The 13,724-nt window shown below is 37.1% G+C and overlaps 1 protein-coding gene across 1 annotated transcript in view; it reads left to right on the top strand.

Moving 5' to 3' along the window:
* DKK2 (dickkopf Wnt signaling pathway inhibitor 2) overlaps positions 1–13,353 on the top strand; it is a 108,176-nt gene extending 94,823 nt beyond the window's left edge. Inside the window, exons 2-4 of the mRNA XM_060654488.3 lie at positions 8,143–8,293; positions 9,474–9,629; positions 12,216–13,353. Of these exons, the coding sequence (XP_060510471.1) occupies positions 8,143–8,293; positions 9,474–9,629; positions 12,216–12,466 (558 nt within the window). The 3' untranslated portion in view covers positions 12,467–13,353. The remainder of the gene's footprint in view (positions 1–8,142; positions 8,294–9,473; positions 9,630–12,215) is intronic.
* The last annotated feature ends 371 nt before the right edge of the window (positions 13,354–13,724 follow it).

Raw genomic sequence — 13,724 nt, 5'->3', positions numbered from 1 at the left:
GTATACACAGATTAATATATATCTTCACTGGATTTCTTTATCGTCATTCATAAACCATGATTTTAGAAATGAAAAATGTCTCAAACTAATGTAACATTTAAATTTTTTTTAATATTTATTTATTTTTGAGAGAGACAGAGACAGAATGCAAGTGGGTTAGGGGCAGAGAGAGAGGGAGACACAGATCTGAAGCAGGCTCCAGGCTCTGAGCTGTCAGCACAGAGCCGGATGCGGGGCTCAAACTCACGGGCCATGAGATCATGACCTGAGCCGAAGTCGGACGCTCAACCGACTGAGCCACCCAGGCGCCCCCATATAATATTTAAAATTCACAAGCGTTTACACTCGGGCTCAGAAATGTTTATCAACATTTACTTACTCTATAATCCTAAAGAAAGTATGTTAAGTTTTCATACCTACCTGGACTTCAATATTTGAAGTTTGAATGTGATTTTTCACTGGACAGGGAAATTTGATGCCCTACCAGAAATAGGAAATAATGAGAACACACATCCATCTATTTATCATACTTGATACGGGGAGAAAAAGTAGTTGTTTTGTAAAGACCCGCGGGATACAGATCCAAAGAAAACTGCAAAGCTGCGTCTTGCCAACAAGACACAGGTGTATACCACATGAGGATATGAAACAGTCCAGCCACAACGGGTGTGTTGATAGCTCTGAGTCTACACTGTGTATCTCCCCAAGTGCACTGGTATGTTTGTTATGTGTTACTTTATTTTTTCATGTAGTCTCAGAAATTCTCAAGCCTACCCCGAAGCACAGTGGCTCAGCAGTAGGAGTAAAGGTGAACCTGCCTGGAAGTAGCTGTTGTCGGCGAATCTCTTACTTAGACTCATGGTGATGTCGGGGAACCAATTCCCGGCTTAGACCCCTGTCTATCAGAGATAATATTGAGTCCATATCTCATAGAGACCAGGCATTTTCTCCATGATATATATGCAAGAAGCATCCTTAATCTTTGTAACAAGTATATAGAGAAATGTTTCCCTATCTTACTGTATCTATGATTACCAGGACAGAATTTATTAATGATACAGGCTCCTGGACCGTATCCAATTCACAAAATTAGAATCTCTATGAGGAGTCTGTGAACAATTTGTTTTTAAAGAAACCCTGTGAGATTTTAAAGATTTGGTAAGTAGGGAAATGCTGCTGAAGGTAGAAATGCTATCTGCCTTATCTAGGAGAGAACTGAGACTGTTCTCAGTTAAGTAACTTATAACAATCAATCGCGGGGGCATAATTCAAACTAGTAGGACCCCACAATTCTTCCTACCATGTTACCTTTCTGAAGGTCATGAGGTCAGAAAAATGTGTGAGGCTACATTGAAAATTTTATATTGTAGGCCTTCAATCCTGGATTTGGAAGAAAACTTGAAATTGTGTAGTTTCTTCCTCTGTTTTGATTAGAACAATTATACTCCACCAATCACAGAACTACAAAGGGCTTTATAATGATATAAGGAGTATAAAGGGCTCCAACCATTGCTGCAAAAGCACTCCTGAGATGCTGCTTTCTGAGCATGCAAGTGTTTTCATCCTATCTGTTCCAAATGAGAGGAAAATGGGTCAAAAACAAGCAAAAGAAAAATCAGGTAGACTACAAGGTTTAGATTTCTCTAAGTGCTGAGACCTTATGGAAAGGGTTAGCTTTCCCCACCTGTCTCCTGATCAATAGTAGCAATGAACACGTTACAGTTGAACATGTGGTCTGTGTTCCAAGTAGAGAACTCCCTTCTATCTCCTCTGCTTAATGATATTCAGAGAACAGGGTGGAGCAACCCAACTTAGGACTTTGCCTTGATTTCATAGAATTATTATTTCTTAGGATTTAAGTGAGATTTTTCTGAATATATTGGGGAAGTTAATGGACCACTGGCAGAAATCCATCATTCCTAATTTATAATCCAGGAGGCATTAGCAGAAGTCTCTCAGCTCTGCACTTCTATGTCAAAACCAAATATCTAATAATCCCAGCCTTAAAACGAATATGTGGAAGAGGTACCCAAAGGTTTTCCACAGTGTGCACAGCATGAATTGTTTTAAGGGAATTGATTTCCATATCCTTAACTTGCATGATTTTTTTTTCCTTACAATTGTCTGGGAATGTGCCTGTGTTTACAATAAGTCTTTTGCCATTTTATGTGGAAAGAAAGGCAAAATCGTCATGCATTCCAAATCTTGATATACTGCATTAACCAGCAGTATAAAACCTTTTATGGATGACAGATGAAAGTAAAATTTGGAGTATTGGCTTAACAACGATGTTCTTAGTGGTTGATTAGGCATCCTAAATACATCTTTCCTTGTCTTGTCATTAATTCTTTGAAAGTGAAGCTTCGCCGTGGTTGGAATATTATGGATACAGAACATCCAAAATAGTTGTGATGACTTGTATATTTCAAAATTTAGCTGAATGTTTTCTAAAACTAACCATTACCGTGAATTTCATCTTATAAAATATTTAGAATTATATGTCATATTAATAAAGCTAGCTAAACTTGTGCTGAAAAATTTTACATGTTACGCACGTGAGAGAATACATAGTTTTCAAAATTATTTTATGGATAGTGCAGGCAGAACATTTGTAGATCACAGAACTAGTTGTGTCTGGATTGTAGCTGGTGTTCAATAAATAAATGCTAAACAAACAACTATTGAATATTGAATGAATACCCAAACAGCTGCCTTAATGAACCTATGGCACACATCCAGAACATCATGAAATTTCTGAACTTTTTCCCCTCCAATTTAATATAGCTCAATCCTCCTGGCCTTATGTTCAGGAATCCTCAAAGATACACCCTTATCCCCTAGAGGTAATTGTGGACAAAGGAAAAGATCCGATTGCACTGCCTTTGGCATGCACCATGCGAGTGTACATTAGCCAGCTTGAGTTCTATGTCCCTGCATCTCCCGAAGCTGCAATTTTAAGGTTTGGTTTTGAAATTACCACCTTAAACGGTAGCAAAGCTTGTATATTCATTGAAACAGAGAGCTATCATATGGAATGTTAGGCAAGGGAAACTATCTTTTCTCTAAGAACCGAGTTGGAGGTGGGGAGCCAGCCCGATCTGGTTTCCTAAATGTTAATTGCCAACCTTCTGCCAAGTTCCCTTTGAGACCCCAGACCTTCTAGTCCCCAGCCCTTTGCTGCTACCTCCTTCTATGCACTCGCCCCAAATGTTTTTCATTCCCACAGCTGGGTCGTCCCCCTGCAGGCTTTCTTCTTCCCGCCCAGCTGATGATGTTTTTCTGGCTCCAGAAAACTTCCGATTGTTACAAACAGTGCTTGCGGGGACAAAGGATTGTCCCGATTAAAACAACAACAACAAAACTGGGACGGTCTTGCAAGAATCCGGATGGGTGGCCATCCCACATGAATACTATGTGATGTTTCTCCCTTACTTTTTTTTCCTACCCATTATTAAACAGGAACAATGTCATTATTTTGAAAACTTGGGAGTTAAACTAAGGTTTCGGTTGTGGCCAAAGGTCTGTTCAATAGCCAGTGCTGCTGAGATACCTAGATACTTTTTCTCATTTCATTATTCGTAGGGATTTGATGATGTCATTGTTGCATTTGCATGTTTTAAGGGATGGACAACTGTTGAAAACTAAGAATAAATTCAACCCTAAATCTTACTCTCAAATTAACAGGTATTTTTTCCTTGTAGTTCTGAGAATAATTGAAAGAAAAAAAAAAAAAAACAGGCTCAATTAGTTCAAATAAGATGCATTAACATTTCGTTTTATTTTGTTCATTAGAATATTATTTAATTATCATTAATCACATGAAGGGCTTTTACTTGTAACTCTGATTACCTTGAATTTAAGTGGACATAAAACCGTTGTCAAGGAATGAAATGAGAAAATGTTGTTTACGGCATTGTCTGTGTTGTCCGCCAGTATTCCGTCTTTCCAACAGCTGCACCCGGACATGCTGTTGGTATTTGGAGGCTTCTAGAGAGAGAAGTGGCCAAGTTTATTTTTCTAATCTCTAAATTCAGCACACAGGTCAGCACTGAAAACCCCTTCTCTGTGTGTGCATTAAACCGTCACTGGTAAATGCTCTTAGTCATGACACCTTGTAGGGAGGCCTGAAAGCCAGGGTAGGCCCCGAATCCCCGAATTCTCTGCTATTGAGCACATAGGACTTATTTGCAGAAATCACTTAAACTCTCTTTACTTCATTGCTAAAATTTTAAATAATGATTCCAAATTCGCACAGAGTAAATGGATGTAAAAAAAAAAAAAAAATCCTTCATACTAAAAAGAAATGCTCATTTTTGATGGACTTGATTTTCAAGCTGTGTCCAACATGTTCACTCTGTTTTAGTTCAGGTCCTGGCTGTAATAATAACTAGAAAACACTCTATTTTTAGCCTGGAAAGGGGGTTGGGCAAAACTTCTTTGCTTTTTGACCTGATCATGGACAGCTCTCAAACATTCTTAATTTATGGCCTATCACCTGCTATTATTAGGAATTTCAAACGAATCTATCTCCTCATTGTGACTGACACTAAGTCAGGAATGATTTTTCATGGAGGCAAGTATTCCTGGATGATCATGCAACCAAATTTCACTGTTCCTCAGACCGTTCGCTTGACAAGTAAATGAAGAGCCATACAAATTCACTATTAATAATTTCCATAGAGGTAAAAAAAAATCAGTCTTCTTGTTAATTTATAAAAATAAGTAACAAGCAGGCATATTATTGTTTTTGTTAAATGGAAACTTAGACTAAGATACTCAAATTCATTTTTTGTTTGTCATAAAACCATCAACAAACGGAAACAGGAACAGCCTTCCGAGTCCAAAGTAAATGGAAAATAAAGATTTTTTTCTATGGAAAAGTATCTGAATGGCACTTTCACTAATGTATGTAATTCCCTTTAGTGGTCTATTAATTGCCACAGTCCTCACTTCTTCAGGATCCTCTGTAGCTACTTTATCCGTGTGCCTCTCTCCCTTCGTCCCTTTTTTTTCTCCCTCATTCTACCTCCCTTCCTCTCTTGCCTACAAGGATACCATTTCCAGACATGTTAAAGGGGGATATGTGGAGAAAAAACAATAGCAAGCTGCAGAGCCCTCATACTTGAGATGAAAATAGTCTTGTTTCAAACTCTTTATTGAAAAATCATGTATGAGGCTGAAAATACAAGAATTGCTATTAATGGTTCAGATCCATATTTTCTCATGTTCTATGTTTTATTGCTAATGGTTATACCAAAGGAAACCATATGGCTGAGGAGATCTGGGCTGGGCGACATTGATATCAGAAGGTAAGGCATGCCCCCATATTATTTGCTTTCCCAAAAGCCTGCTTCAGTCAATGTGTCTTATCATTTTTTTTTATTTCATTTATATTTGAAGGCTGTTTATTGGAGCAAGCAGTTTTATAAGCATACTAGAAGCTGTATAACCTTGAATTTCAATTACTAAAATTTTACTTTAATTGTCAAAGAATTGCTCTTAATGTTATGTTCTGGGATTCCATTTCAAGTGCAACATCACATTAATGATAATCTTTTATCACAAAAAATTCCGCATAGTTTTCTGCCTGTGTCATTTCTATTTAAAGCCAATTTATATATAATATATATATAGGTGTAATATACATGCATAATAAAACTACACATCCTCCAGTATATTTTACCTCTTAGAACAACTGAGTTTCCCTCTGAAAAACTTGTGAGAATTTTATTGTGACCCCATTCAAATAAAGGACTACTGTACATTTAACTTTTTGCAATATCATCTGCATCAAATATTTTCCATTTCAAATATTTTCCATTTCCCACCATCTGAGAATGGGAAGTTAATGATGTGCCTTCCACAATTTTCTGCATAAATGAACTGCTACTTTTAGCAAACAACTTGTTTTTTACCATATAGACTTTTTTTTTAGTAATTGAATCAAATATTATTCTATATTCAGAATCCCTTGAAGATTTGTTGCTTGTGTTGTAAATTTCACGTGATGTTTTAGGTGGTACATGTTTATTTCCATTGAAAGAACATGTCCTATTTTTGAGGAAGGGAAAAAAAAACTTGTAAGACATCAAATGCTTCTTGCAAAACAATTTGATGAAATAAATGTAAATGAATCAGAAACATGTGAATTGTATTTCAATCAAAATTAATGGGTTTAAATATGAAGGGAGTAAAGTGCTTCGGGGAGAGAGTGTGGCAAGGCGGGAAGTGACATTTGTTTTGTTTTCATCAGTCTTGGATTTTTGAAAAATGGCCTAATACTCTGAATTTACCCTAATTCATATTCTCTCTTAAGGCTGATGAGGGAGATCCAGAATGGGACAACAATATGCAAATTCACTTTATAGCTTTATCTGGCTCCACTTATAATGTAGGCATCAAGCATGGCCACTGTTCAATCCTTCAAAAGCAGTTTCAACTTGAAATTCATGATTTTTCTATTTTCTCTTGAGGGTAAACGGTAAATTGTAATAATGCTGAAGTTATAATTTTTCCCATAGAACATGTAGTTTTCAGACTCTCATGTCAGCTTCACATTCATTTCCTCTGCCAAAATGAAGAGAATCAGATCTAAACAGAAAATACGTGGGGACTGACTGTAGCCACACTTAGCAGGAAAAGAGCAGGGGGAGAAAGAGAGTATAAGAGAGGGAGAAAGAAAGACAAGGGAAAAGAAATAGACCACTCACACAGACATGGGTCATCAAACCTCATTTCATAAGCAGAGCACTCAAATCACACTACTTATTTGAGAGTCATAAAAATTTTACCCATACTTTTACATTTGTACCATGTATGTGTGCTTAAAAACAACTACATGGCTTCTTTTTTACTTTTTATATTTTTCAATAAAAAAAATAACCGTGCCTGACTCTGAAAACAGAAAAGAACTACAAAAAAGAAAAGAAAAACAACTTACAAATAAGTCTCCCTGTCAACATGCTTCAAAATATGAGGGAGTTTGATGTGTGGTGTGACAATGCTGTTTCTCAACTCAGTCTCTGCAAACAGAGACATTTTAAGTGTTCCAAAAACTTCCAAGAGGCCAGGAATATGTAACTGGAGATTATATTTTTACTTTGGGAGATAATATGGGGCACTGCTTAAGTACCTCCCTTGGTGAGAAATGTAGGAACAGAGTCCTTTCTGCACTGAAGGTGCAGTAGCCCATAGGGTTGTTTTTGTATGTAAAGAGCCTGCCTTTTTGTTTCCTGAGAACATGCTGCAATTGGGGTTGAGCATTTATTTCTCTGGCCATTTGGAACTCCCCTGCTGTTCATCACCACATTTGGAATGAGGACCCTGCTCCTTGATTTCCTTGTGCCAAGCAGCTCATAACCTCAAACAGTTCTGGAAGTGGTTCTCTGCCATGGTCCTCATAGGCAGGAATTGTAGGGAGTCCCTCTTAATATATTTGTTCTATAACTGGGCAGAAGATATGTCTTAGCTTCTACCACAACCCTTTGTTTCTTTTTTTAACCTCCCCCTCATCCAATTTCGTGGATAAAAAACAGCATAGCTAGGCTGACTGTTTTATTTATGCCTTAAATCAGTGGTAGTATAACAATTACAACTGGGGTGCCTGGGTGGCTCAGTCGGTTGAGCATCCGACTTCTGCTCAGGTCGTGATCTCACCCTTTTTAAGTTCCAGCCCAGAGTCAGTCTCTGTGCTGACAGCTCAGAGCCTGGGTCCTGCTTCAGATTCTGTGTCTCCCTCTCTCTGCCCATTCCCTGCTCACGCTCTGTCTATCTTTCTAAAAAATAAATAAATGTTTTTAAAAATTTAACAATTACAACTATTTCTGAGCTCTCAAAGTTACCCTTAAAAGCTCCATTGATCAACACAAAATCTAAATTCCAATTCCAAAGTTGTGTCAACAAAAGTATATGAATAGCATCAACATTATCTTTGTTACAATCAACAATCAGTATTTATAAGGTTCTCAAAAAGGTGTCACTATGTAGGATCTATGCTCAGAACATTACTACAAGGGCATGTTTCCTTTGACGAGAACCGTATTGTGATTTATTTCCCATTATGATTTGTTGCAGTAAGTTTTTTTAAGTGTTACAAGATCTAATCTACTTTGCATTTGGTGTTGTTGTTCTACTTTATGACAGGCCTACCCTTGTAGCAGTGATAAGGAATGTGAAATTGGGAGATACTGCCATAGTCCCCACCAAGGATCATCGGCCTGCATGGTGTGTCGAAGAAAAAAGAAGCGCTGCCACAGAGATGGCATGTGCTGTCCTGGTACCCGCTGTAATAATGGTAAGATCTAGTTCAATGTTGATAGGCCTCTTTCTTTTTATGTGAGAGCTGCTTAGCAAATTAGACCAAATTCTCCTTAGCCAGCCTCTGAAATGTAAGGAGTCTTTCAAAATTCGCAGGGATTGGATCATGGTTTAGATATGTGTACAATTACTTGGATTACCTTCCAAATCCTAGTTTTCCTGGATTCTGATCACTTTGTATATCGTACAATTTATGGTGATCTAGGATTTGCCATGTTGAAGTGTTGTATATAAATAGCTAGATATTCTATTCCACCAAACACGAGTGAATATATGCAAAAGACCAAAGAACCTGCTGTGATTTAGCAACACAGTGGTGAGTCCCTCTTCCAATTGCATATTCATGTCATACCTTAATTCTTCTATTCACGGTGTCTTCTTTTAAAGGCTCCACCCTGCACCACACTTATAGGGAGGGAGTGATTTGTTCCTCCAAAAGGAAACACAGGAGTCTATTCCCTAGCCTTTCCATGAGCATGACTTCCCTCAATCTCCATGAATTTATAGGCAGACAATTCAGAATTAATGATGAAATAAAGAATCACAGACAATACATGATAAAATCATTAAATAATTATAGCCAGTGATCATAAACATAAACTTAATCATGTGAAACAATATGATCATACTCCTTTTCCTATACTTGTTCCTGACCTCTGGACAGAGTCCTATTGGAAGTACTGTGGGCAGGTGAAGGGAAGAAAGGCCTCATACCATTCAGGGTGTTTACAGTGTAAACTAGGATTATATTGTTGATTGAACAAAGGAAACTGGATGCTGAAGGTGTATGTCTGGTCAGACATTTTTAAAGTACTAATAGCTAATATTAATTTAATATTTGCTAAGTCACTATTGTAAGCACGTCACACATATTCACAATAACTTAATGCAATGTTTTAATTCCTATTTTTGCCCACAGTCACTTGGTCTTGACAGAGACAAGATTCAAATGAAGGGAGCCTAGCTCAAACAAAATGATTTAATATTATTTCATATTAAATAATACAATTTAATCTTTATGTAAATAAATGAATGGTTCAGTAGAGGAGAGAAAGAGAGACAGAATATAGCTTCATACCTCATATCAGCATCATACTTAGACAGGAGCCATACTTTATAGAATTGTAGAAGTCTAACTGCTTACCTACCATCTCCAGGCATCTGCATCCCTGTCACTGAGAGCATCTTAACCCCTCACATCCCAGCTCTGGATGGCACTCGACACAGAGATCGAAACCATGGTCATTACTCAAACCACGACTTGGGATGGCAGAATCTAGGAAGACCACACACTAAGATGTCACATATAAAAGGTAGGCTATCTGTAGTTGTACATTTACTTTTTCTTGTTTTTAAAAGTAGTAAAGTTAAAATATAGGTAATTCATTGCTTTGATTTTAGAAAAAAAATACAAGGAAGATACTTTATTGGCAAAATTTAACTGAATTCTTAATTTATTCTTAATTATGAGGATCCTGCAGGTTTCTAAGAGATCTTAAATTGTTAGAAAATGCATAGTAAAATAACTACAGCACCCTGATCAATCATGCCATTTTCTAAACAGTCCTGCCTTTAAATGTTTGCTGTCATATGATTAAATCCCTAGTCTTTTGTATCTTTTTCTCACCTTTACAGAAATTTTATTTCAATACACAACCACATATTATACTATTCATAAACCAACTTATCAAAAATCATTGGTTTCTAGTGGAATTATGTATGGTCATAAAATTCCCCTTACTTGTATCAAAATATTTGGGAAGCCTAATCACTAACAGTAAAATTTGAAAGCATGAAATTATTAAACTTAAATACTAATAGTAAAAATTTAAAGGCATGAAACATGTCTATTTTTAAAGGACACATTTAACAAGTGTGGAGCATTACTCTGTTAAGACCTTCTTTGAATAAAAGGGTTTGTAATAATGCATATTCCCATTTTGAGAATTTTATATAATAAATATTGGTATATTGAAGGCTCTCAGAAGTCCAGCAATGAGGAAAACTGATTAAATTTTTAAACACTCTATTTCCCCATATTTCTTGACTACAAAACAATTTCCCCACATTTGCATGCCCAGAGGAGCTAGTATTCCATAAAGTATCTGACCTATTAGACCTGGAATATTATTGTTGACATGGATAGTGATAAGGAGATGAACAACTCCTCTTCAATTATCCTCTGTCTATAATTCTCTGAAGACCTACGTCCTTTACCCAATCTCCTATTTCTATTCCACCAAATTCACATACATCTGTTATTACATGAATATCCTTCATTATTCCAACAGATATCTATGTCACAGTACAGTTTCAAATTTACTAATATTTTTATATAGTTTTATGTATAATTTTCTTCTTTTTTAAAGTTTATTTTGAGAGAGAGAGAGAGAGAGAGAGAGAGAGAAAGAATGCATGCACGTGTGCCCATAAATGGAGGAAGGGCAGAGAGAGAGAGAGAGAGAGAGAGAGAGAGAATCCCAAGCAGGCTCTGCACTGTCAGCGCAGAGCCCCATGCGGGGCTCAGCCCTAAAAACCATGAGATCATGACCTGAGCAGAAATCATGAGTCAGACATTTAACTGACTGAGCAACCCAAGCACCCCTTATGTGTAATTTTCTGGTGGCAACTAGGAAGAACTCTTATGACAATGGCTAGCGAGTTGTGTCCATATCACAGAGGGGGATTGGTTATATCTGGGCTGACAGATAATCCTTTAGACCAGGATTGGCACATCATGGCCTGTGAGCCAAATCTGTCCTGCTGCCTTTTGTTGTAAATAATGTTTTATTGGAACACAGCCTTGCCTATTCATTTAGGCATTACTTATATTTGCTTTTCTGATATGTAGCAGAATTGAGGAGTGACAGATCACATAGCCTAAAAAAGCCTAAAATATTTACAATCTGGCAAAATTACAGAGAAGTTTATTGGCAACCCAACTGTGATATGTGTGTTTGCTCTTTGCTGACTTAGTCATTTTTCTGAGTTAAATATCCAGATTTGTTCTTCCATATGTTTTTAATGAAGCGTTCTTGGTTGACCTTGGGGCTGTCTGTCCTTTCACTACTCCACTCTGTATCACAGCTCTTTATAGACTGCATGTTCTAGGCTCCCTGTCAGGTGGCTTCTGGCCATGCGGGTTTGGCTGTGGGAGAGAAGCAGGGAAAGAAAAAAGCCAACATGCTAAGCCTGCTTCAGGTGATGTTTCTGGCAGAACTGTATTTCCCTGGGGCTTCAGCCCCTGCCAGGTGGGCCTGTTGGGATTCTAGTCATAGCTAGTGATTGCAGATTCCAGATTCTGACATGACCTTCTCCTTCGCACCCTCCAGCCTATATGTGGAAGTGGTTTCCTGCTCTGTTGCTTTACCATCCTCTGGTGCTTCTTAGCCTTGCCACTCACTACCTGTATGTCTGGTTCTCTGCGTTAAACACCTTATATTTTAAGTTTCTGTTTGCTGGCTAGACATTGATACATGGTTGTAGGAGTTCCTGAGAATCTCAGCTTTCTCCTTGAATCAGTTTATTTATATTTCCAGGAAGGTATCAAATTAATTACTTTGAAAGCACTTTTTTTTTTATTTACTTATTTTTCACTTACCTAGTTAAAATAAAAAACCAACAGACATGATCAGGGGAATATCTAAAAGCAGACCATGCCAAAGTAAAGTCCTAGCTATTCATAGAACTTGATATGCAGACAGCAAATAATCAAAATGAATGATAATGGATTGACATGATTAGAGAGACACCCGATTGATATGAATCCAAGACTTTCCATAGTAACGATAACTTCATGGAGGGAAGTACAAGCACAAATATCTTATGTGCTTCTGAGTGACAAGTAGAACTTTTTTCTCAAGTGTGATGATAATATCTTTTGGTCATCATCTCTGTAGGGCATGAAGGAGACCCCTGCCTACGATCTTCAGACTGCATTGAAGGGTTTTGCTGTGCTCGTCACTTCTGGACCAAAATATGCAAACCGGTGCTCCATCAGGGGGAAGTCTGTACCAAACAGCGCAAGAAGGGTTCTCACGGGCTGGAAATTTTCCAGCGGTGTGACTGCGCAAAGGGCCTGTCATGTAAAGTATGGAAAGATGCCACCTACTCCTCCAAAGCCAGACTCCACGTGTGTCAGAAAATATGATCACCTCTGAGGAGAATCAATGCTAGCAGACTGTGAATCTGTGTATTTAATGCATTACAGCATGGTGGAAAATAGGATTTGGATCTTAGAAGAATGGCTAAAAAATAAGGAATGTGATTAAGAATATAGAGCTCACAGAGAGAGAGAAAAAGGAAAAGAGGATAAGCAGATTAGAAAGGGTGACAAATGTAGTACAACCAATGTGTTTCCATTATGCAACTTGTTTATGTAAATAATGTACACATTTGTGAAGATGCTATTACTGAAAAAAGCACACGGTGAAAATTACGGATACCATGTGACTTTCCCAGAGTTTAGGTTGTGCTGGAGGATTGGTTTCCTTCAGATTGGTGATTGCCTATAGAAATAACCTAAAAGCCATATTTCTAGTTCAAAGTTATAGTTTAACAAAATAGTCCCTGTATACCTTGGCATACAATAGGCTCTTATGTAAAAAGAGTTGTTAAATAGGAAACGAAGTCCTGGAACATAGTTAATTTGCAACACAGAATCACCTTTTAGTTTGGAACACTACTTCTACTGCTCAGTGAAAGGCCTTGGTAGATAAGAAAAAAAAGTCAGTATTTTCCAAATAATTTCAAAATAATTGCAAGTCCTTTATGAAGGCCTTTAGGAAAAACCAAACTTGTTTTTCTTCAAACTGTTTATTTACGTTTTTCAAATATTTAATTGCATCAGTAATTAGTAAGAACCAGTAGAAGACAAAAAGAGTGCACTCACATTCTAAAAGAATGACATTGTATCTTTCTTGATTGTATGTAATTCCTACCCTGAATATATTTCATTTTCCAAACTATCCTGATTAATTGTGAATAGTACCGAGCAGAATTTCATAGTTTGCAAAAATTTTCAAGGTGTCCAAAATACAGAATCAATGCTAATTGTTATTTTTTGAAGCTTTGGCATTCCCTATGTTTGATAGAATTAGACTGATAAATACATTTATTCTTTACACATGCTGCAGTATAGTTGGCTAAAGCTGATAATAGAAACTTGATCTATATTTGCCCTGGACAGAAGTACACAAAGGAAATGGAAAAAAAATGGCAAATACTGAGGTTTTGACAACATGTTGATCATACATCTGAAGCACAAAACTGACTATTCATATTTGAAGCCCAAAGCCACACAACCTAAATGGAAGTTTTCCATGGGGTTTGCTATCACAATATTTACTATGCAGATGAATTCTGTGTAGGTTGCTAATTGACCTCAGAGTATTTATTTTATATTTTTG

Source organism: Panthera onca, chromosome B1 (genome assembly GCF_046562875.1).
Source record: "Panthera onca isolate mPanOnc1 chromosome B1, mPanOnc1 haplotype 2, whole genome shotgun sequence".
Taxonomy (NCBI): domain Eukaryota; kingdom Metazoa; phylum Chordata; class Mammalia; order Carnivora; family Felidae; genus Panthera; species Panthera onca.
This window is presented reverse-complemented; position numbering and strand designations above follow the sequence as displayed.